The sequence below is a fragment of the Nasonia vitripennis genome, chromosome 4, assembly GCF_009193385.2.
Source record: "Nasonia vitripennis strain AsymCx chromosome 4, Nvit_psr_1.1, whole genome shotgun sequence".
NCBI classification, from domain to species: Eukaryota; Metazoa; Arthropoda; class Insecta; order Hymenoptera; family Pteromalidae; genus Nasonia; species Nasonia vitripennis.
In genome coordinates this window covers 27,789,149-27,810,636 of record NC_045760.1, presented here as the reverse complement: position 1 = coordinate 27,810,636, position 21,488 = coordinate 27,789,149, and the positions used below count along the sequence as shown (strand labels likewise).

The window sequence follows — 21,488 nt, the reverse complement described above, 5'->3', positions numbered from 1 at the left end:
ATCGTCCTCGCTTCCCTCAACGCATAAGCGAGAGTAGATAATCATGCACGCGAGCGAGCAGCCGTTCGATTTGAATTGCATGACGACAGGTCGTCGGAAGATCGGCATACGCGATCGTCTGTACTGAGGCGATAAAAAAGTCCTTAATGTGCTTGCTGTGCAAAAAGCTTCGGAGACGACGTAGTGTGTGTGTGTGCGTGTGTGTGTGTGTATGTGTGTGTGTGTGTGTGAAATTGGAAAAAAATTCTTTTATCGAGGCCACAGAGTGTCTGAATCGAGAGAGAGAGAGAGAGAGAGAGAGAGAGAGAGAGAGAGAGAGAGAGATTTTAGATTTAATTGTTTTTTTATTGTTCTACATTGTGTTGTACATATACAATTATAGTATATTATAAAAAGAATAAAAATTTTGTGTAAGGGTGCTAGTGCGTGTGAAGAGTGTGAAATGGAAGAGAGAGAGAGAGAGAGAGAGAGAGAGAGGGGGAAGAAAAAAGTGTTAAAGATGTAGTTTATTGGCTATTTTTCTTTTTTTAGGAGAGACGTGTAGCTTCTGTGCGTTTGATTTAAGGTTGGGTGTAAGGGTTTTATGTATTGAGCTTTTACTGATTTATCGAGGAGACGAGCGTAACGCTTACTTATTGTTATGAAATTGAATCGGATGCAGCTTGTCTTGGTGTATAAAGCAAAGAAGAAGAGGAGCTTATAAATAACTCAAAGGTTATCATCTGATCTGTGACAAGGAATACTTTTGATCTATAGGCAAGAAATTTATTGATGAATGCTGGTAACGTATGCTGAATGTTTTAAGATTTGTAATAGATTTTATGGTCAAAGATTTATTGACTTTTTAGAAAGTTATTGTAAAAAAATTAACTGAGTGAGCTTATACACTCATACGACTGGGTATTGAGATGAGAGTCTTTTTTCGACTTGTGTCACTGACCGCTATTTATTCAAGTTCACGGTCAATTTTTAGGCCATTTACCCTCGCGAATCGCGCTCGGCCCAATCAGTTGAACCACTGATGTGACGTGCGCCGAATCAAAATTTCCCCTTGTACTCGTCGAACGAAAACGAAATTGTGATATCATTATACCACTGAATATTTGTAAAAATTTCAAGAGTACTTCTTCTTCGCCCGTTGAAATTTGTCCGTAGATCGATTAACAATAAAAAGTGGACAACAAAACTCTATTACCCACATCCGCCTTCTAAGCCAAAGTAAAAATCCTCTAAAAGAAGAACGAAAGTCCACAGGACGACTCATGAATGAAAGCGAAATTCTAAATTATATCGGAAAGAGAGAGAGAGAGAGAGAGAGAGAGAGAGAGAGAGAGAGAGAGAGAGAGAAAACGTATAGCCTTTCTCGTTACGCAAACAAAATAAAATATATATCCTCGCGCGCACGTGCAGATGGTGCGCGTTGACCTCTGCGAGAAAGCGGGCGAGTCGATTAGATCCGGAATTCGTGAATGAGCCGAGTAATTTGCGACGTCTCGTTGGGATTTCAAGGCGAAGGACGTCGCACGAGAGCCAGCTGTGTACGTATTATGTACGGGACTGCGCCACACGCGGGTCTTTAAACCAGAGAAGAGTCAGAAAAACAGATTGTTGTGCAGCATCGCAATTGGCTGTCAAAAGAGCTGTTTGATTTTTTGGAAATCCAAGTTCTATTTCCGTGAGTAAAAATTTATGTTTATCGTCTGCATTCCTAGTGCATATTTGCCCTGTGATAACCTCCAGAAAGAAAAAATATGTAACCGGCAGAGCATCTTGGAGTATCCGAGACAAGTAAAAAATCGATCGACGCTTTTAGATGCATATTAAGCGACGATTTTCTCTTCGACTTGCGGACGTGACCGAACGAAGCTAATAAAACGTACAGTATTACGATCGACTAATAAAACCTCATAACTACAGCTTCGACGGCTAATTCGAGAACAAAGAAATCGGATGGACTCTCGATAGCTAAATCTAGTCATAATGGATAATAAATTAGTTACAAATCGGTTCACGAGACCGTACACAAAACATGTAAATAATGCTGGAATCCTCAATAACAGGCTATGAAAAACTCTGATAATTATTGCTTCAAGGTTGATTCCGAGCGATTTATAGCGACATCGTGTACCAGACTTGCAACAAAATACAATCATCCTGTACCAACTCAAACAGTTCTACGAAAATGTCTAACGACTCGCTCGTCATAACCGGCCCAGCAGATCGACAACAAAACACTTTGGCTGCACACTCGAGTGTAATTAAATATACACGTAACGAATGCGCTCACGTGCATGTAAACATCATTGTCGTTATAGACTTTCCTCCGCGAGCGTCGATCGAGTGCAAAAGAGCGCGTAATTGGTTGAAGGAAAGAAATCGGCATTGAGCCTTCGAGTCATACAGCATCCATTCGAAGGCTGCAAGCGCTATTTTAGAGCACTCGATTTTCGCACTATAGAGACCGTCTACGTTGTACAGAAGCCCTACAAAGTCACGCGAACGGAAAATATCTCGGCCTCTGGCTGAGGCCAAAGTTCTGTAATGTGGCGAGAGAACCGATCCGATCTAACATCGATCTTCTGACTGTACGAGAAAAGCCTTGTGTCGTGCGCTCGTTTGTTCCGTTTCGTGTCGCACTTTTTCTCGGTCTTCAAAGCGCAGACGAGGACGAATTCCGTATAAGATCTTCTAATAAGTCCGTCTGTGGATTGGCTCGATGTTCTGAATAGAGTTTTTTTTCGGTTGTAAAGTGGAAAATTTAAAGCGTTATTTACTGTTTGAATCGTGAGAGGTTCGCGTGCTCGTGAAGTAGGCATACGAGCTGAGGAAGTAGGAAGAGCATGACTTGTGTCGATTCATGTTTTGCTCATAAAAATCATACGTTTAGAAAAAGGTCAGCTAAATGCAGAACGTCGATGCTTGTAAGATATATGGGAGGATGTATTTTTAGCGTAAACACAGGAAATGAAGCGTTTCATTATGCGGAATCATAAGCTATTGGATGTATACCTGCTTAAATAATGCTACGTTTGTTTGCTTCAGACGTACAGTGTAAAAATGTAAAGTTCGATCCTCGATGACGTACACCTATACTGTACCTACGTTATTAGCGAACAAAACATGACGATTCTTTTTTTCTTCAACATTTCCATCCGCACGTCTTAATAGCAGCGTCACTATAGCCAGTGTGTTTTCTGTTATTGTACAGATGTCAAGAAAAGCGTCAAACCCAGCATTAAGGTAATAATCTAGTCCATATGACGCACGAGGATAGTTAAGCTCGTTCGTCTCTGTTACTTCCCGTTACATCTTCGTGAGCAAGGATTTGCGTTCATTCAAAGAGCATCAGAGAGAGAGAGAGAAAGAAAAACGAAATCTAAACAAGCATTTAAGTCTATAACGCTATACTACGCGTATGTATAGATCGTCGCAACGACGTTAGAGTCTGTTTAGAGATGACGTTGCGACTTAGATGTCAATTGTCTTCGAAGCCCTGACGTATTACCTCGGCTATATACTCTGTGTAAGATATTTTTTAATAAGTCGATTGACTACTGAGTTGCAGGGTACTTGGGAAAAACAATTTTTTGCTTTAGAGCTTACAGCATTTTGGAGTCGTTTGTGTAATTGATGATGAATTTGTGTATTGTAGAACTTTTCGATAACTTATTAGTTGTAACTTGTTTATTATCAGAGTCGACTTGGTTCGCGAGATACTGAAGCTTGGGGTTGATGTCAACGGAATGGATACCCTCGACCATTCACCGGTGTATCATACGCTGTAATGCCGTACTAAGTCATCGTAGTGGGCCACAATAGTCTTGTTACCATCCTGATGCGTGAAATTTTTCACGGCGTCTTATAGGTTATGTTACTCCGTGCGACGAATTTGTATAACGAGCACATTTTCAAACTTTGGGCGCTTTAATAAAATCAAACCAAGTTAAGGGACATCGACACAGTCACGGAGATACTGAGCTAGTACGATGTCTTTCTAATAGACTTGTTGTTCACGTTGCAGGTTCCTGGTGATGATTATCAACACGAGGAATACGGAGCTGAGCAAGACCGACCAAATGCTGGACGGCTTGTATTACTTGCATATATAGGTGTGAAACATCGAATGCTCGCAGTTATAGCATGAGCGACTGAAGAAGCAGACCGACAAGGCAGTGTTTTTGTTAAGATGAGTGTGGCACGCCGCTATATCTAGACTCGGTGCGCATCTATTGATGAGGGAAATGAAAAAGTGCTCATGCGCCACCTATTGGCGTCTGCCACAGGCTCAGAGAGTTTAGGCGGTGATGAGAGGGTCCCTATATAAAAAAAGTCATGACCGGATGAAGTGAAACCAAGAATGCGTCAATATGATTGGCTCATGTAGTGCGCATGCGTCAAAAGTATCGTTAGAATTTTTTGATTTGTTTTTGATTTCTAAAATTGATTCTGATATTAAGAGTGTAATATGATACTATAATACATATCAAATTATAATTTGTGTATTTATAATACTCTGTATTGTAAATATTATTATTGTTACAAAAACCGCGCAATTTTGAAATTTATATAAGCGCGAAATGAATCATGTGTAAAGTTTGATATATTTCCGTGATAGAAAACAAATATTAAGAATATCAATGAAGCATTTATATTTCATTTAATAAGTTAATGAATTAATAATCGCAGCGCACTGCGCCAAGTCTAGTGCTTTTAAAATACAAATGTTTAGAACTTACACAAGTGAATTTCGAAAATTTGAGATTAGGTACCGCGATAATATGACGAAATACATCCCTTCTTATCACATTTCGAGTAGGACTAAGATCGAGTAACGAAGAATTGAAAAGTTTGATCGATCTAAATATGGATGAAGCAGTAGACAACAGTTGAAATTCACGACTGCATGCGAATGAAATTATTATAGCTCTTCGTGTGTTTATGCATATTAGTTACTTTTTTGTGCACGAATCATCAAACACCCCACTTTTCCTTGTTATATCATCAATATAGATGACATCCATATTATATTACACGAGGCTCATAGTGACCCAGCGAAGAAAAAACGCAATATACTTAATTAATTTGTTACTCACGTTCATCTGGTGATGGTAATGCATTGCTCTTCAAGTCTAATTCCCGTACGATGGTACTTAAAACTTCTACTATTCCCGCTGACGATAAGAGGTTATAACACCGCGCACTTGTTGTCTCGGCTCCAATGGATATTATATTCGACTGTACCTATATGCATATAGGTATGTAAACGGTGTATACATATCCTACACTTATATCTGTATGCATAACAAACATATAGATATAACATGTTCAATAAAGCCAAGCTTAGTTTCAAATCTTCTTTGTAGACGCGACGATCCGCGAGAGGGGACGTCAGGTCAGGTTAGGAGTTATGCGCCGCACTGTCATCGCGCGTTATTAAACTTGAGATTTAAAATATAAGTAACCTCGTACGCGCAGCTATGTTTTATTAGCTTGCCGCCTAGTCCATTCACCATGAAGGAATGTTGGCCCCCACGAGCAGCGAGATGTAGTCGATTGAGGCGAAAATGGTAAATATAATAATCATCAGTTTTGAAAAATCTTGTAAATTTAAAAGCTGTATTTTTTCTCCATTCGATAAATAAGTAGAGACTATTTTGCTGCACACGTACAGTAGTGTAGTCTAAAAAGGTTGGAATAAAAGTCAACAGGTCATAAAATGCCTGAATCTCAAAATATCTTCGGTATATTAATAGAGTCACCTGCTTCTGCATTCGAGTAGACTATCATCTAGCTATAAATATAATGCCTTTGCCGTAGAAAAATTGGAATATATTTGGACCCGGGCAAAGCGGCAGCTGCTTCAACGATATGGTGCTAAAATACACTGCGGCTGGTACCTTTGGCTCGCGAATGCCAGTGAGATGGATTCGTGACCGGTCTTCCTGAGCACCAGCAAAATGTGATACTAGATTTTATAGTGAAAAATTTGAAGAAAAAAAAAATCAAAGCTCTAGACATGGAGATAATGTTGAAAAAAGTGCTCGGTACAATGTTGGCCACTTGCGGCTCAAACATCTTTGGCTTTTTGGCACCATTAGTCATTCCACCGCTACACATTGCATTCATCTATTATTTTTGGCAAGATTTTGCAAGGGATGTTGATAAGCAGTATTGCTCTTGTTCCTGTTGGGATACTGTTTTCAAAGGTATGTTTGTTCATGTATCTCAAAATAATGGAAGTATTTGTAAACATTGTTTAAGCGTGCATTGCTAGAAAAATATTATTTTTTGTTGTTTTAGGCTCTTATGAATCAGGGGTCGCTTCATACAAACATATGTACTTCAATGCCACGAGTAATACTTTAAAAATCTGGGTTACCATTGTTCTTGGAGTGATAGTCTTTTATGAGACAGTGAAGCATTTGGCTTGGCTGGGATTTCAAAAACACCTGCGATGGAGAATGTTCATACTATTCATGACTGCTGTGTTCTCCCATTACTACTCATGGTGGGTGTATATCAATTATTGGAACGACGACTTCTACTCTCAGTGGTACCACCAATTCTTCTTCTCTGCAACTGAACTGATATCCACAATTCTCGTGGTTCACCTTGCCGATGATAGAAATCCGATAACTCGCAGAAAAGCTTTTGGAATTGTTAGTATTGCTCTTTTACATATCCTTGCTGGCGGATGGGATCAGTTTGTTACTAACGTTGTCAGAGGAGAGGGCTACGCTCATCAGGTAGGAAAATTAAGTTTTAAAATAAATTATTTTGAGTTGGTACAGAACTAATAGACGCATGTATCTCTTACAGGTAGTTCGTGATTTAGGTTTTATGATCCCAGATGTTCTCCATGTAATCATACCTTTGTGTTCTTTGGAGACGAAAGGTGCATACTCGTTGCCCGGAGCAGGCCTTCGTGATCCAGATCTTAGAACAGACTTAATGTATATGTTTGGTACAGTCTTTCTCGGCCTATGCTTATGCTCTATTTTATAAAAGTAGTTTCATTTACTAGTATACGCGAAAGCAAGACTGCAATTACTACAGTAAAGTAAAAAGCTTCTTCAAGAAGCAGATTAGGGGTGATAATTTCTTTTAACGAGGAAATTTGTTTCTATAATTTAGATGAGCTTTTATTAAAAAAACGGCTGCTAGGTGAGTATTAAAACCAAGGTATTTTATTAGAATTTTGAATATATTATATAAAATTTTAATGATTTTATATAAATATAATAACGTTGTTCATTAGAAAGAACGTCTTTGTAACAAGGCGCAGACTTCCTAGTAAAATCAAAAAGTTTAGATACTACAATTAGAAGTAGATGAAAGACTGAATGTTATAAGTAACTTATTGACTTGATATAATTGTAAATATTTAAAGCGAACGAAACTAGTTGAAAGTATATAATCAAAACGTCATAGTGTTGATGATTATATTCAAAGTAACTTTTGAGCTGACATGCTGTAATAAAGTTTGTAATACATATGTATAATTGTACACGGTCTAAAGTGCCTAGAGGATGCAATAAAATGCATAAGTACTTGATTGTTATTACAATGAATGTTTGTCAATGATTCGTAATGGCGATAACATCTTTTGTAAACTATTATACAACGTATGTTAAAAAAACATAAATAAATATACATGTGTATTATGTATCCAAAGTTTTTAGAGGCGTTAATCTCTCTACGCGTAGCTTTACTATATACCCTTTGCTTCACACCTGTGATGTCATTAGATTTATACAAAATTAGGTATGACATTTTTTAATCTCTTTAAGTATAGCTTACTCTTACTGGTTTAAAAAGTGAATTTGGAAATGTAAATATTTTTCGTTTCTTAGAACAAACATTTCACATAGTTGCATTTTAGAAAATTATGTTTGGAATTAAAATAGGCGCATTTATAAAGCACAAAAAACATCTTAAAAAGAAATTAACTAGAGCAATAAATACTCTTGCGATTGGCCTACTTCCAGACTTCTTAATACAGTCGCCATGCAGGAAAAAATTAATTAGAGCGTCATTTCACGATCCTCAAACTCGAGTACGTTTTCGACCTCGAAATATAATGATTGCCGCGAGTATACACTTCAATTAGAAGATAATAAATAGTTCTTGTATATAATCTACATTTTACTATATAACTATATAGTGCACCTTTTAGGAGATAATAGAAAATCTTTTATTTCGTTTTCAATTGTAAGAATTTAATTTTAAACTTTTTATTGTTCCATATTCAAAATTAACATTTTTTGGTATATTGTGATTAAATTTTTTATCTAATTTATAATCGATTACAGCATCCATCTAATTAAAACATAAGGATAGCAAAGAAGCGCATCTTTAATTTTCTCCACAGCTGATACGTAAACCTGTAAATCTCATCATCAGTGCATACAGACAGTTATTCCTTCCTCTTCTTGAAAAATTAAAAATGTCGAACCCCGCACAATCCCCTTAAAAAAAAAAGAAAATCATATCACCCATCAAATCGCGCGCAGTCGCGCATATCGCAAGCCCGCACAACAACGAAAAGATGCGCACATCAGCTCTCTCTGGTCATGGGCGTCAAGGCGCAGGCCCAAAATCGATCAGCTCGCGCGTCGCTGCATCCAACGCGGTTCGTTCTCTATACTCATCCTCGCCGCGCGAACAAAAGCCACCGAAAGCTCTGTGTGCGTGCAGTCCATTTCGGCGAAGAACAAAGAGCTTGCAAGCGTCCGCGAAAGCTCGTATCGTATCGGAATATTCAAAAGTGAGCCGCGGACATGGCCCTGGACTTCGCGGCTACCTACAAGGTTCTCGTCCTCGGCGACTCCAACGTCGGCAAAACTTGCATTGTGCATCGCTACTGCGACGAGAGATACTACGACACCTATATATCTACCATTGGTGAGCGACTTTTGTATTTTTTTTTTTCAATTTGGGCGAAGAAGATAGAGGCTGTTCAAGACGTTTTTGGAAAATTATGCACTTGACACTTTGTATCTGACATGGGGGTATCATATTTGCATATTTGAGAAAGAGAGAGATGGTATAGGGGTATACACAGTATAACGCGAGCAGCTGAGCTATGTTTGTTGACCGGAGGCTTCTTCCTTTGCGTTTTCTCGCAGGTATCGACTTCAAGCAGAAGATCATCAACCTCGACGGTACACCAATTAAGCTGCAAATCTGGTGAGACATTTTTTTTCTTCTTTTTTTTTTTTTTTTGTTCAGTGGGTATAATATGTTGTAGAGAAAACGTCGATCGGAACAGATGGAGACATGAAAAGTCAATATTGCTTCTCGCGCTCTGCGCAATGCAATTTTGCAGTTGAACGAACGATTGTTCCTGCAGTGTGTAGAGTATGTACTGTAGTAAAGATATTCTGCTGATGATTGAAATTCGTTTTTGTTTATGGTTCGCGTTTTAATATTTTGTGAAATCTGATCAAGTTGATGGATGTAGCTTTTTTCAATTTTCTATCTGCAAAACGACGTTGCCCTATTTTCGGTCAAATAAGTTATAAATTATAAGGTTCGCTGAGGCATTGCTCTAAAATTATTCCGAGTGAAATGTTGAAATAATAATGGCAACACTTGAATATTTAATCGCTTCTCTGGAATAATAAAACGATAACTATTGCAATAGCAATCGTTAAAATATTAAATTTGTAGCGGAATTTCGGTCCACTTCAATTTTAGAAAACAGCAAAACTAAAATAGCAGTATTTGTATTTTCATTTTATCCTTCAAGGGACACCGCTGGCCAAGAGAGATTCAGAACGTTGACCACAGCTTATTACCGCGGCGCCATGGGTATACTTCTTATGTACGATGTTACAAGTCTTGAAAGCTTCAATCATCTGTCCTATTGGCTACGAAATATACAAGAGGTACTTTTCAAATTAATTATCATTCAACGTTACAAACTCAGTATTCGATAAATTTAGTCAATTTTGGTAACTGGGTTTCTATAATCTATAACTTGATGCGTTTCATCTTGAAATCGACTGATTCTATTACAAGTTAATAAGATGAGTCACGAAGCGAACGATGTCAGGTTTATATAAGGAGCAAAAGCGTATTTTCCACTGACCAACAGGATATACCGACATGTGTAACGCGTTGCTAAAAATATGCATTTTTTAAAACCTATTTTAAAAATTTTAATGTAAGACCTCGATTATAATTGAATAATTATAATTGATACCGATTGAAGCTATGGTTGCGATAATTTTCACTAGAGTTATACTCAATTTTATAATCGTCTACTTTCGCCTTATACAACTTTTAATAAAATTCATGAAACTTTCAGAATGCATCCCCCGACGTGGTCAAAGTCCTCGCAGCCAACAAATGCGACGCCAGCACACAGCGAGCAGTTGACGCCGAAAGAGGACAGAAAATAGCCGAAAACTTCGATATGCCGTTTTTCGAAGTCTCCTGCAAAGAGAACATCAATATCGAAGAAGCTTTTCTAGCTCTCGCTCGAAGAATAAGAGAACAGCGAGGACGACGCGTAAGTTGTTATTATAAAGTAATTATGTAAATTAATGAAATATTCATCATAATTTTTTTTTTTTTCAGGCAAGTCTATTCGAAGCTTCGGAGAAAGAGGGCGAAAACAGCATCATCAAAGCTCTGTCGCCTTCCCAACAGGGCGACGCATGGAAATGCTCGTGTTAGTCGATCATTATCTTTCGTAACGCGCAAATTGATTAATACATTAGGAACTGATAATCGATGAAGTCTGAATCAATTTAAATGTAAGCGATAATTCTAACGTATATAGGCATTCGTTTATCGATTTCATAGAATGAACAGAGAAGCGAAGGAAACAATATATTATGATATGAAGAGAACGTGTGCAGAACTGGTCGGGAGCACCGTAACTTATATATACTCTCGTTTTATCAATGATTAAACGCACCTTTTACACTATCGCACAACGGGATGAAAAATAGGAATAAATTATAAAAGCATAAAATAAAGTGCAATAATCATGCGCACGACTCGCTTTGTATGAGCTTTATGATATGCAGTGGGCGGAGAGAGTAATGTTCTTTTACGAAACATCGTCGAACAATTGCGAAAACGTTTTTGCTTCCGCTATAGTTTTGATGAAAAGATTTTCATAGCTTGATCCAGTGCGAAAAAAAAACAAACGATTCGTCGAACGAAAATGTCAATAAGAAGCTTTGTGCTGAATGGGAAAGACTGATTTCTTGCAAAAAGATAAATTCTAAACTTCAAAGATGCTTAAAAAATTGCAGTGGCAACAACGAGCGAAGCAATTGTTATAACGAAGAAAGATAAGGGAACAGAGACAAATCCGATGAGAATCTAAATGCTGCCTGTATGTAAGATGTTTGCCAAAGGCCTAGAAACTGCGTAATTTATTTACGTGTTATTGTAATAGACGCGTATAATTGGATGTGTATATCGTAATATATGATCGCTAAAATAACTAATTGTTAAGCATCAAGCGTATTGTGATTACCGTCTGAAACGCGACATCTCGTAATCGAGGACCATTGTCCCCTTTCTTGTAAGTGTGAATAATTACGTGCGAATGTATGAGCGTTTATGATGAGTGTGTTTAACGCGTGTTTCGTTTTTGTCAACTGATATGCAACAAGAACAACAAATTTAGCCTTTATCGTGCCTACGAACACAGGAGTAAAGGGAAAGAAGAAAACAAGCATTACTTGAAAAAAATCTCTTAACTCGGCTTTACATTGGAATAATATTATAACTACGTTCATTTTTAAATAGCGATCATTATGTGTATCAGTCAATAATTTCGAGAAATCAATGCCACTTTAGAGCCTTATTTGTCTTTTCGATTGCAACAAATGAGAAACCGTGAAACAAAAAATGTGCAACGATCTTCGCAGCTTTAGGAATATATGTATCTACTACGTAATTCATTTTTTAACACATGTCGCGCCGGAACGTCGACATTGTTGCAAGCGGTTATAGGACACTGCTGAGAAAAACAACGGACTTTTCAATTCCAAAGCTGGCCTTTGGACGAATTTATTACTAAACTTTTATACAATTTCATCATTCATGCTACGATGTATGCCGTGAACTTGTACAAGATTGTACGACGTGTCGCATCCCACCATATAAGATACTCTGCATAATTCATACCCTCTGGAAGTATCTGTATAGTAAACTTAATATGTATAATAATCGAATCACGTCATTTTCGAAATAACTGTATATTACTTGAAACACGTACCCCCGGTATACCGATTAGTTTAATATTTTGTAGGGCCATTGTACAACTTTATGTATTAAAACAATAAAGATGCACACTTTTTACCCATTTTCACTGGATTGTCAATGATTTCACACTTTCACAGATATGCAAATTTACTGTTTTTTCTTTTGCTGCTTTGAGCTGTTTTTTGAGATTTTGGAGCAACCGCGCACCTCAGATCATCACTGGAGAACAGTCTTTTAGGGGCTTGATTGTTACTAGCTGTTTGCTCGGATGATACTTCATCATTACATGATTCTGTATTAACAGCTGTAACTTCTTGCTTCGTGTCCTCTTTCCTCAAACTCTTTACGGAGTCATAAAAGTTTAACGTGTCTAAAAATAAGTTCAACTTATCACCGGATCTTCTATTTCTCAATTTATTCTGGAACACATTTTCTCTGAAAGGTTCAGTGATTACGCTTTCTGTAAGGAAGTATCACAGATTATATATGCGAAAATTGAAATTAAATTATAGACGATTAAAGATTGCTATTGATATAAAACTCACTTCGCAGTAGCTCTACACCTTCTGCTTTGTATTCTGCAATTTCTTGATCCTTCTTCTTGATAATATCTAACAAACAGTTGTACCTGTGTTGCAGTTCAGAGAAAGCAAAGTAAAAATTGTCCATAAAATTGTCCATGAAGTATTCAGGACTACACCTTTTTAAATCTAGTTCAAACCTAAACCACCCATCGTCTATTTTGTTTTTCAATTGAATTTTCTCAATAGTCAAAGATACAGTATATTTTGGAATATTAGCCAAAAAGTCATCTATAATGTCTTCCACGTCTTCGAATTTAGGGTCGATTAACACAGGATTCAGTTCCTGAAGAAAAAAGGGCTTCGTATCAAGGCACTTAAGAAAAAGGAAATAATAATAAAATGAATAATTACTTCGCATCTCTTCAGGATATCATCTTTGGATAGATTGTCTTCATAAAACTCTGATGTATTTGTTAAAAGTACTCGGCGTACATCATCCTTTTTACAAACTCCTACGAGAAACTTCTTTTCAGAAATCAGCAGTTCTTTGTACTTAAAATCTTTATCGAGCACATCAGTACTCATATCTTCACTCATGTTCATTGAGCAATTTAAATCCCCCCTCCCCTTGATATTTTAAAAATAAATAAATAACCTCAAAGGCTGGATATATCGCACATATCAAACTTTTAGACTGCGATAAATCACATTTTCTATCATGAATAACACTATACGCTTTACGCACTTTTCTCGTTTTTTAATATATGTAATAACTTTTTACAAGGGAAACGGTATGCTTATAGATTGTTTTCACTGTGTCTACAGTCAGTCAGCTGCGCAAGTTGCGAACCTGTCAACATAACGACGATCTTGGAGAACTTGTATACCTATATATATAGGTCAACAACTTATAGGCTCTACGTGCTGGTCTGTATATACAGCGCGCTCAAAGTTTATTATTTGAAACACAGTACCGTTATTCGTTTAACCCTAACTAATATATACTTATATTTGCACAGATTAAGACTCTCCCCACATATCTCGGTTTCTAGAAGCTCATAAACTATAATGGTCTACATACCTGTAATCACAGCGTTCGCGAGGAGACAGTCGTCTTCAAGTCCTCAGCTCGACCACTTGGACTTCAAAAAGAATACGTGTTCACACATTGCCTCCTTCGACAGAATTAAACAAGGTTAGATATAGACCTCGCTGGCTCATTCATTTACAATTTTTCCAACTTTTCCATTGACATACCAGTATTTATTAATTACAGAGAGTTATGGCCGACGGGTACGGCAACACGACTCTTCACTATGCCATCAGTTATCAGAACTTCGAAATGGTCAAACAACTTCTCAGCCTCGGCGTCGACGTTTGTGCTGGAAATAAGGACCACGTCACACCACTGCAATTGGCTATAGCCAACAAGATCCCCATCGACTGTCTGGGCCCGAGGATATATGTTCTTCGCCAACACGACCGTTTCAGGAATTGCCTAGATTCTTACGACTGCGCCATCAAAGCCAGAGACGACAAAGTGCTCGATTACATGCAGGACTTTCGCATCAGCGACGACGACAACCGTAAGCTCGTGAAGATGCTGCTGAATGCCGGGGCTGACGTCAACTCGAAGGATCGCTACGAATGCTCGCCAATCCATTGCGCCGTCTTCACGGGAGATCTCGAACTCGTGAAGATTCTCATCGAGGCCGGCGCCGACCTCGACAGCCAGAACGATGTGGGGGCAACGGCCTTGCACGCTGCCGTCTTGTGCCGTGACGAGCCAATGGTTGAGTTGCTGTTGAACAGCGGAGCAAATGTCAGTTTTCCTCTGAATTGCCAGAATGAGACGGTCCTGTACTGGGCCTCGATGCTCAACTGGGGCAACAGTTTTGAGGTTATCATCAGAAAACTCCTGGAGGCGGGAGGTGATGTAAGCCAGTCGTTCGAGTTCAAAGACCCGGACAATTCGGAAGACTTGGAGCCAGATTCCAACATCAGCGGTTTTGAACGAACTCCCTTCGATTTCATTCTGATGTACGGCGACATCAACTTGATCAATCTCTGTATGGAGAAGTACAACGCCTACCTGGACGGGCCTGGAGGAAACATGGATGTGAGCGATGCTTTGAAATTCGCAGCCTACAACGAAGATCCGAGGGTGATGAACCTGGTACTGGATAGTGGAATCACGAATTGCAATTTCGGATTTAGCGCGCTGCATCACGCGAGTGCGTGGTTTAGGCCACAGCTCGTTAGGATGTTAATCCGTGATGGCGCCGAAGTCGACATAATGGTGGAAGATGAGGTTGAAGTGTACAAGCAGTATACCCCATTAGCGTATTGCATAGAAGCCAAAGATGAACAACAGTGGGAAAGCGAAATAGAGCGACCTAATGCCGCGGAGGATAGAAGGAAGACGATAAAACTGCTGCTCGACTGTGGCGCCAACCTGAATCAGAAGATTAACGAGAAGACAGCCCTGGAGATAGCCATCACGAGCAACGATCAGTTGATAGAAGATGCAGAACGCTTGATCATCGAGCACGCGGTCCTGGTCGAGGCGAGGACGAACAAGAAAGTGTTAGACGAGTACAACCTGAAGTTGATCGACGAAAACCCTAGGTTGAAGATGTACTACGAGAAGTGCCAATCCGAGCTGACCGCCATGAAGAAAAGCATGATCAAGGGGACGTTCATCACGTACTTTTCCGTTTTAACGAAGCCCCTGCAAGCGGTGGCTCCTTACGTTAAAAACAAGGAATCCGTCAAGAACTTCAAGGCCAATTATCGAGTGGCTTATCCTGCCTATGCATGGCGGTTGAAGGAGAAATTCGAAGCGGCCGTTGCTAGACAGCAGAAGATCCAACTAGCCCTTCCTATACTCAGCAGCATGAAGGAATTTGCCGATCGAGATTCTTTCGACAATATTTTATCGTACTTGTCCGAGGAAGACCTCGACATGCTTATTAACTGTGGTAAAACGTCAGATTGAATGGGAACCGTTCTTTCCGTTTCAATTGTTTCGCGCGCGCGTACTTTGTTTGATTTTATTCATATGTATGTGTCAGTTATATATGCGTAGCTTTTCCCGTATACCGTTTTAATGTGTGTAACGTCGACAATTTCCGTGACAGTAACTTTGTATACAGTATTTGTATATTTCACATAACAATACCCTATTGAAAAATCTCACGCCACAATCTCATCTAACCAATTTTTTGTTTTTCACGCATTTCAAACCATTTTTAAGTCAATTAGTGGTTTTTTTAAAAAATTTGAACTTTTATCACAATTTTTGACTTAGAGTCAAGTCCAATTTTTGAAAAATTAAAAATTTTTTTAAAAAAGTCACCAATTTACTGAAAATGGTTTAAAACGCGTAAAAATAAAAAAAAAAAATTGGCTCGATGAAATTTTGGCGTGAGGCCTATTTTTCGATAGAGTAGAGATGAATTTGGACGCGCGTTGCTTTTTTTGCCCGTCCATACCTGAATGTACACCTTTACACAATAGTTTTATAATGAATTTGGACGCGCGTTGCTTTTTTTGCACGTCCATACCTGAATGTACACCTTTACACAGTAGTTTTATAATGAAAGAACACAATTAAATTTTGTTTGATTCCGAACTGCTGTTTTTCAGTCAACCTATACCTCCTCGCATGTAACCCACATGCCAAAATATTATAAATAAGAGATTAAAATCAAAAGCCTTGAATAGAAAAATATTAAATTAGGTTTTAAGCTGTTAATCTAACCAAAAGGATTATGGTTGTAGTGTTAAAATGAAGGCATATGATTTACGTATAAAAACTTGTCTTTAATTCAATTGGGATTAAGAATATAAATCTTATAATAAAATTAGACTTTCGAGCTGACGGTACCGCTTTTACACCATCAAATTTAAAATATAAGGACGCCTATCTCATTGTTGTCAATTTCCAGCAGTCCGTCCTTATTATTTCCAAAATCAGTTTCATCGTTAACAAATATTTGTTTACTTCTACAACGAATACACATAAATATAGGTTTATTATTGACTTGGAATACTTAGAAGCGTGCTCTCATTTATACAAATAGCGGTGCAAGGAACCAAATCTTGCGATGGGCGATGTATAGCACGCAATTTACTGGTGAACGCTGGAAAGTTGCTATATACAAGTAGTATAAGCCCTCTTGAATTTCAAAGTCGAGAATTGCGGACCCCGGCGCAAGGCAGACCGTTGATATATTACCCCTACTTCTCGGTATCTATACAGACGCTCAGAGACCGGTACTTATAACATAAATAATACACCGTGAGGTGACAGTCGTCTTCAAGCGCTCGCCTTAACTACAGACTCCAAAAAAGAATATACACAAGTGTTTCGAATTTCGCCTCCACGATGAAGGTTTGATAGACCATTCCAGCCCTTAACAAGCCCTGCATTTATTTAGAATTTTGCCAACTTTTTGACTAATACCAGTGTATTGTTATTACAGAGAATGAGCCAGTGCAAAGATGACATCGCTGACGAGAACGGCAACACAGCCCTGCACTATGCCATCAGTTACCAGGAATTCGAAATGGCCAAAAAACTCATCAGTCTCGGCGTCGACGTTTGCGCTGCAAATAGCGACCAAGTCACACCTCTGCAATTGGCTATAGCCAACAGGATTCCCATCGGTTGTTTGGACAAGAGGACAGCCGATCTTGGTAAACGTGTTCCGCTCTTCTCGATATGCCTGGATTCTTACGACTGTGCCGTTAATGCCCGGAACGACAAAGTGCTCAAGGCCCTAGGTTGCAATAGGATCCGCAGCGACGACGACAACCGTAAGCTCGTGAAGATGCTGTTGGATGCCGGGGCCGACGTCAACGTCAAGGATCTGTTCGAATGCTCGCCGATCCATTGCGCCGTCTATACAGGAGATCTCGAACTCGTGAACATTCTTATCGATGCCGGCGCCGACGTCAACGGACATAACGATCTGGGAGTTACGGCGTTGCACTACGCTGTCTTGTGCCGCAACGTGTCAATGGTTCAGCTACTGTTGAACCGCGGCGCCCTAGCCAACGCGTCTTACAATAACGTGTGCGAGCCGCCCCTATTCTGGGCCTCGATGCTCAATTGGGACAACGGTCTCGACGTTATCATCAGAACACTTCTGGAGGCGGGAGGTGATTTGAACCAGTTCCACTCGAGCGATTTGAACTATTCGGATTCTTCCATATTTTCGGACTCCGATTTCTTGCAAACTCCCTTCCATTATATTCTGATGTACGGGGACATCGACTTGGTCAAGCTCTGCATCGAGAAGTACAATGCGGACCTGAAGTTGACGGGAGAGAACATGGACGAGAACGACGCTTTGAAATTCGCAGTCTACAACGAGGATATCAGCGTGATGAACCTGATGCTGAAGAAAGGAATAACCAAGTGCACTTATGGTCTGACCGCGCTGCATCTCGCAAGTCTGTGGTTTAGACCACAGCACGTTCAGCAGTTGATCGCCGATGGTGATGACGTCAACAGGTTGGTACGTGGTGATTACGACTTGTATAGTGATTTCACGCCATTAGCGCTGGTCGTAGATAACAACACGTTTAGTAATGGTGCAACGCAAGAACTTTACGAAGCGTTGGAATGCGAAATGGATCGACCTAATGCCGCGGAGGACAGGAGGAGGACGATAAAAGTGCTGCTCGACTGTGGCGCCAACCTGAATCAGAAGATTCACGAGAGGACAGCCCTGGAGATAGCAATCTCGAACAGACCCGCCAACAGTGAAGAGCCCGACGATGCAGAACGCTTGATCATCGAGCACACGGCCGAGGTCGAGGCTAGGACGAACGAGAAAGTGTTCGACGAGTACAACCTGAAGTTGATTAACGCAAACCCTAGGTCGAAGGCGTACTACGAGAAGTGCCAGGCCGAGCTGACGGCCATGAGGAACAGCAAGATCGAGGGTACGTCCATCACGTACTTTTCCGTTCTAACGAAACCACTGGAAGTGGTGGCTCGTAACTTTAGAAACGAGAAATTCGTTCAGGAGTTCGAGGTCAATTATCGAGAAGCTTATCCTGTCTATGCATGGCGGTTGAAGGAGAAATTCGAAGTGGCTCGCGCTAGACAGCAGAAGAACGAGCGAGCCCTTTTTGCTTTGAGTAGGATGCTAAAATTCGCCGACCCGAGCTTCTTGGCTTTTGAAACTGTTTTAAAATATTTAACCGAAGAAGACTTCGACTCACTTATTAATTCTTGCACAGTATGACATTGATTAAGAATGGCGTTATTTCTATTTGTATTATATTGTAAACGTCTAACTTAATTTTATTTTACTCTTGCGTCTACATATCTATGTTTTGCTTCACCGTCCCTTAATTTATTTAAGGTCAACCATTTTTGTATATACTCAACGTGTATATAATTCACGTAAGAATGTAAATAAATTTCACTTTTTTATTAATTCCATGATCGTCGCTTATTGGCACATCCTTACTCTATATACATTAAACAAATATTAGTTTTGCCTTGCGAATCAGGCTTTTTCATTCACTGCTGGAATTAAATAAAATTGTAAATTTTTCTGTTAATATCGATCGCGGAGTTCGATAGATCGGTCTTTTTCTAGCTTATGTATTTTATTTTTTTAATTTTATTTCATCAACAAGCTTATCAACCGTAACTTATATAATTATTGGCGCTAAAACTTATTTATCGAATGTCGGTATAAGGTAGTATACACAACAAAAGTAAAATTTTTCTGATCTCTGTACCTATACATACAGTTTAAATTTTACAAGAGTAAAGAATAATCTATTATTAAATACAGCCTTAATTTCATGTAAATTAGATTCTATTTATTTTTAATAATTAACAAATGCTTCATCAAAATATTCGAAATGCTTCTTACTCATGCACCATAATCAAAATTTAACAAAGGTTAACAATGTTTCATTCAAATGTAACAAAAAAAATCAACATTAATTCATTTCAACTACTTTTAACAAAATCTAATTTTCCACCTCAGAAGATGATACGGAAGCCGAGCACGAGCACGAAGATCGCGTACACGTGCATGACGAGCTTGAGCTAGAAGTAGTTGTGCTCATTGTGTTATTAACGATTTCTAACTGTTCCTCCAGATCCTCTTCTGATAAGCGGTCGAAATCCTTCGAATTCTCCTCACCGCGTATCTTCTTTATCAAAGAAGCTTCAGCAGCATCTGACTCGCTTGACAAATTGACCGCGTACGCGAGCAAGAAATCGTTATCGACGCTCCGTTTTCTTTTGTTATTTCGAAAACGATTTTTCAAAATCGACGGGTGACGCTTTTCCTCGACCAATTCGATCTCTTCGTCACAACTGCTGTCGCTCAATCTCGACGTTTTGAAGCAGTCGGGTATTTTCACTTTTGGAGGACTTTCGTTGTAATTGATAGTTCGAATACCATACATGTCAACAATAATCGGTTCTCTGCTCTTTTTTCCACTACCACCTGCGGATTCTTCTTTCTTGACGTCAACCACTGCGGTGCGTTTCTTCCTCGAGGTAGTTTTTTTCTCGAAAATAAGTTCCTCCTTCGTGATTTGTTTCAGACGCGGAAGGTCGTATGTACAGTTAGGCGTCGGATCGACGCGTGACTCAGAATTGCGTGAGTTGTGCCAATGGATCGAAGATTCGGATGGCCAGTCTTGAGTATCGATATCGTCGTGGATATTTTTGTTCGATTCGCGAAGTTGAATGTCCAGAACGTCATCGAAAGTATTTGAATTGCTAAGATTGTTATCATGAAATTCACTCTTTTCACTTTCTGATTTTATTAAAATTTCATCAGACTTTGTATCCAGCTGTTCTGCCGTAATACTCGAGTCGGTGCTCTCGTTTTCTTTTTCACAATCACTAGATTCAGATTCCGTTTTGATACACTTATTTTGCGAATTATTATATTCACTGCACGTAAAACTTTTATTCTGCGACGATGAGTGAGCTAGTCGGATTTTCATGTCTTCGACGGTTTCTCCAATATTCCGGTAGAGTTTCCACAAAGTTTCCATTCGACTTTTGTTATTCGTGTAATAATTCTGAACATCGAATGCTGTCTCACAATCGTCTGCTTCATCTTGCGTTTCTGACTCGAGATCCGAAACTTCAATCATTGAACCGATATCTTCTTCGGAATCTGTCTTGGATTCTAAAGCCTTCGATAATAATAAAACAAATATTAATTATATGTCAACTGTTTATGAAATTTTGCTTATTTTTTAAATTTTACTTACCCAAGATGTGAAGCAAGGATAAATGCCACTTGACAATACGTGTTCCCTCCAGGACTTGATTTCATTTCGAAGATTATCAAAGTGTGCTCCATTTGGGTGTCGTAAGGATTTATCCTCGAACCAAATGCTATCGTGATCGGGTGAGCCGAATCTGTAAAACATAAACTTTGCGTCAGTTAACGAATTTAAACAAAAATTTTATTTTTTTGTGTTTTTTTTTCAAACAAAAGATTCTCACTTACTTGGACATGGTAAAAATATTCAATCTCTAAAATTGCGGGTTGATTCAATGCATACTAAAACCGCACATGTAAGCTTCTTTCCTTTAACCTGGCGTTGAAACTAGCTCACGACGAACTGACGACTTTTGCTATACGGTACACCCCATTTATATATAAAGTAAATATACGCGCTTACCTTGTTAGCGGTTCATCGTTCGCTTATGTCTATATAGCTTCGTTTCAT

General features: G+C 39.0%; 6 protein-coding genes across 8 annotated transcripts; 4 read left to right on the top strand and 2 right to left on the bottom strand.

Annotated features, from left to right (window-relative positions):
* The first annotated feature begins 5,275 nt into the window (after positions 1-5,275).
* Positions 5,276-7,677, top strand: LOC100121962. Of its 2 annotated transcripts, XM_016988408.3 has the most exons (5): positions 5,364-5,567; positions 5,818-6,206; positions 6,301-6,746; positions 6,820-6,964; positions 7,135-7,674. In XM_016988408.3, exons 2-5 carry the CDS (start codon positions 6,017-6,019, stop codon positions 7,173-7,175), a joined length of 822 nt encoding a protein of 273 aa, XP_016843897.1. In that variant the 5' UTR covers positions 5,364-5,567; positions 5,818-6,016; the 3' UTR covers positions 7,176-7,674. The 2 variants fall into 2 exon arrangements, with proteins under 2 accessions (XP_008210039.1, XP_016843897.1); XM_008211817.4 differs by having other exon boundaries at positions 5,276-5,567; positions 6,820-7,677.
* Positions 7,678-7,794: 117 nt separating this feature from the next.
* Positions 7,795-12,337, top strand: LOC100121982 (ras-related protein Rab-8A). The gene is made up of 5 exons (XM_001605534.6): positions 7,795-8,904; positions 9,129-9,189; positions 9,752-9,890; positions 10,313-10,516; positions 10,585-12,337. Exons 1-5 carry the CDS (start codon positions 8,781-8,783, stop codon positions 10,681-10,683), a joined length of 627 nt encoding a protein of 208 aa, XP_001605584.2. The 5' UTR covers positions 7,795-8,780; the 3' UTR covers positions 10,684-12,337.
* LOC100678613 lies at positions 12,005-13,921 on the bottom strand. The gene is made up of 4 exons (XM_008211815.2): positions 13,837-13,921; positions 13,167-13,605; positions 12,777-13,098; positions 12,005-12,691 (listed from the first exon to the last, which is right to left on the bottom strand). Exons 2-4 carry the CDS (start codon positions 13,356-13,358, stop codon positions 12,363-12,365), a joined length of 843 nt encoding a protein of 280 aa, XP_008210037.1. The 5' UTR covers positions 13,359-13,605; positions 13,837-13,921; the 3' UTR covers positions 12,005-12,362.
* Positions 13,816-16,389, top strand: LOC100678574 (serine/threonine-protein phosphatase 6 regulatory ankyrin repeat subunit C-like). Of its 2 annotated transcripts, none has more exons than XM_003427227.4 (2): positions 13,816-13,950; positions 14,032-16,389. In XM_003427227.4, exon 2 carries the CDS (start codon positions 14,038-14,040, stop codon positions 15,751-15,753), a length of 1,716 nt encoding a protein of 571 aa, XP_003427275.1. In that variant the 5' UTR covers positions 13,816-13,950; positions 14,032-14,037; the 3' UTR covers positions 15,754-16,389. The 2 variants fall into 2 exon arrangements, with proteins under 2 accessions (XP_003427275.1, XP_008210036.1); XM_008211814.3 differs by having other exon boundaries at positions 13,825-13,950; positions 14,016-16,389.
* Positions 16,390-16,997: 608 nt separating this feature from the next.
* LOC100679868 (putative ankyrin repeat protein RF_0381) lies at positions 16,998-19,210 on the top strand. Its single transcript, XM_003427210.4, has 2 exons — positions 16,998-17,151; positions 17,243-19,210. The coding sequence occupies exons 1-2, from the start codon at positions 17,146-17,148 to the stop codon at positions 19,013-19,015; spliced, it is 1,779 nt and encodes a 592-aa protein (XP_003427258.1). The 5' UTR covers positions 16,998-17,145; the 3' UTR covers positions 19,016-19,210.
* Positions 19,211-19,379: 169 nt separating this feature from the next.
* On the bottom strand, positions 19,380-21,420 carry LOC100678644 (dentin sialophosphoprotein-like). Its single transcript, XM_003427229.4, has 3 exons — positions 21,266-21,420; positions 21,024-21,174; positions 19,380-20,945 (listed from the first exon to the last, which is right to left on the bottom strand). Exons 1-3 carry the CDS (start codon positions 21,271-21,273, stop codon positions 19,758-19,760), a joined length of 1,347 nt encoding a protein of 448 aa, XP_003427277.1. The 5' UTR covers positions 21,274-21,420; the 3' UTR covers positions 19,380-19,757.
* Positions 21,421-21,488: the final 68 nt, after the last annotated feature.

What these genes read in the sequence shown, in the direction of transcription:
- LOC100121982 (XM_001605534.6), top strand. Translation starts at nt 8,781, where the DNA reads ATGGCCCTGGACTTCGCGGCTACCTACAAGGTTCTCGTCCTCGGCGAC. An exon ending in CACCTATATATCTACCATTG is followed by an intron (nt 8,905 to 9,128) that starts GTGAGCGACTTT and finishes GTTTTCTCGCAG; the next exon opens with GTATCGACTTCAAGCAGAAG. An exon ending in CCAATTAAGCTGCAAATCTG is followed by an intron (nt 9,190 to 9,751) that starts GTGAGACATTTT and finishes TTATCCTTCAAG; the next exon opens with GGACACCGCTGGCCAAGAGA.
- LOC100121962 (XM_008211817.4), top strand. Translation starts at nt 6,017, where the DNA reads ATGGAGATAATGTTGAAAAAAGTGCTCGGTACAATGTTGGCCACTTGC. An exon ending in TTGGGATACTGTTTTCAAAG is followed by an intron (nt 6,207 to 6,300) that starts GTATGTTTGTTC and finishes TTGTTGTTTTAG; the next exon opens with GCTCTTATGAATCAGGGGTC. An exon ending in GAGAGGGCTACGCTCATCAG is followed by an intron (nt 6,747 to 6,819) that starts GTAGGAAAATTA and finishes TATCTCTTACAG; the next exon opens with GTAGTTCGTGATTTAGGTTT.
- LOC100678644 (XM_003427229.4), bottom strand. An exon ending in ATCCTTGCTTCACATCTTGG is followed by an intron (nt 20,946 to 21,023) that starts GTAAGTAAAATT and finishes TTATTATCGAAG; the next exon opens with GCTTTAGAATCCAAGACAGA.
- LOC100678613 (XM_008211815.2), bottom strand. Translation starts at nt 13,358, where the DNA reads ATGAACATGAGTGAAGATATGAGTACTGATGTGCTCGATAAAGATTTT. An exon ending in ATATCCTGAAGAGATGCGAA is followed by an intron (nt 13,099 to 13,166) that starts GTAATTATTCAT and finishes TTTTTTCTTCAG; the next exon opens with GAACTGAATCCTGTGTTAAT. An exon ending in AGGTGTAGAGCTACTGCGAA is followed by an intron (nt 12,692 to 12,776) that starts GTGAGTTTTATA and finishes ACTTCCTTACAG; the next exon opens with AAAGCGTAATCACTGAACCT.
- LOC100678574 (XM_003427227.4), top strand. Translation starts at nt 14,038, where the DNA reads ATGGCCGACGGGTACGGCAACACGACTCTTCACTATGCCATCAGTTAT.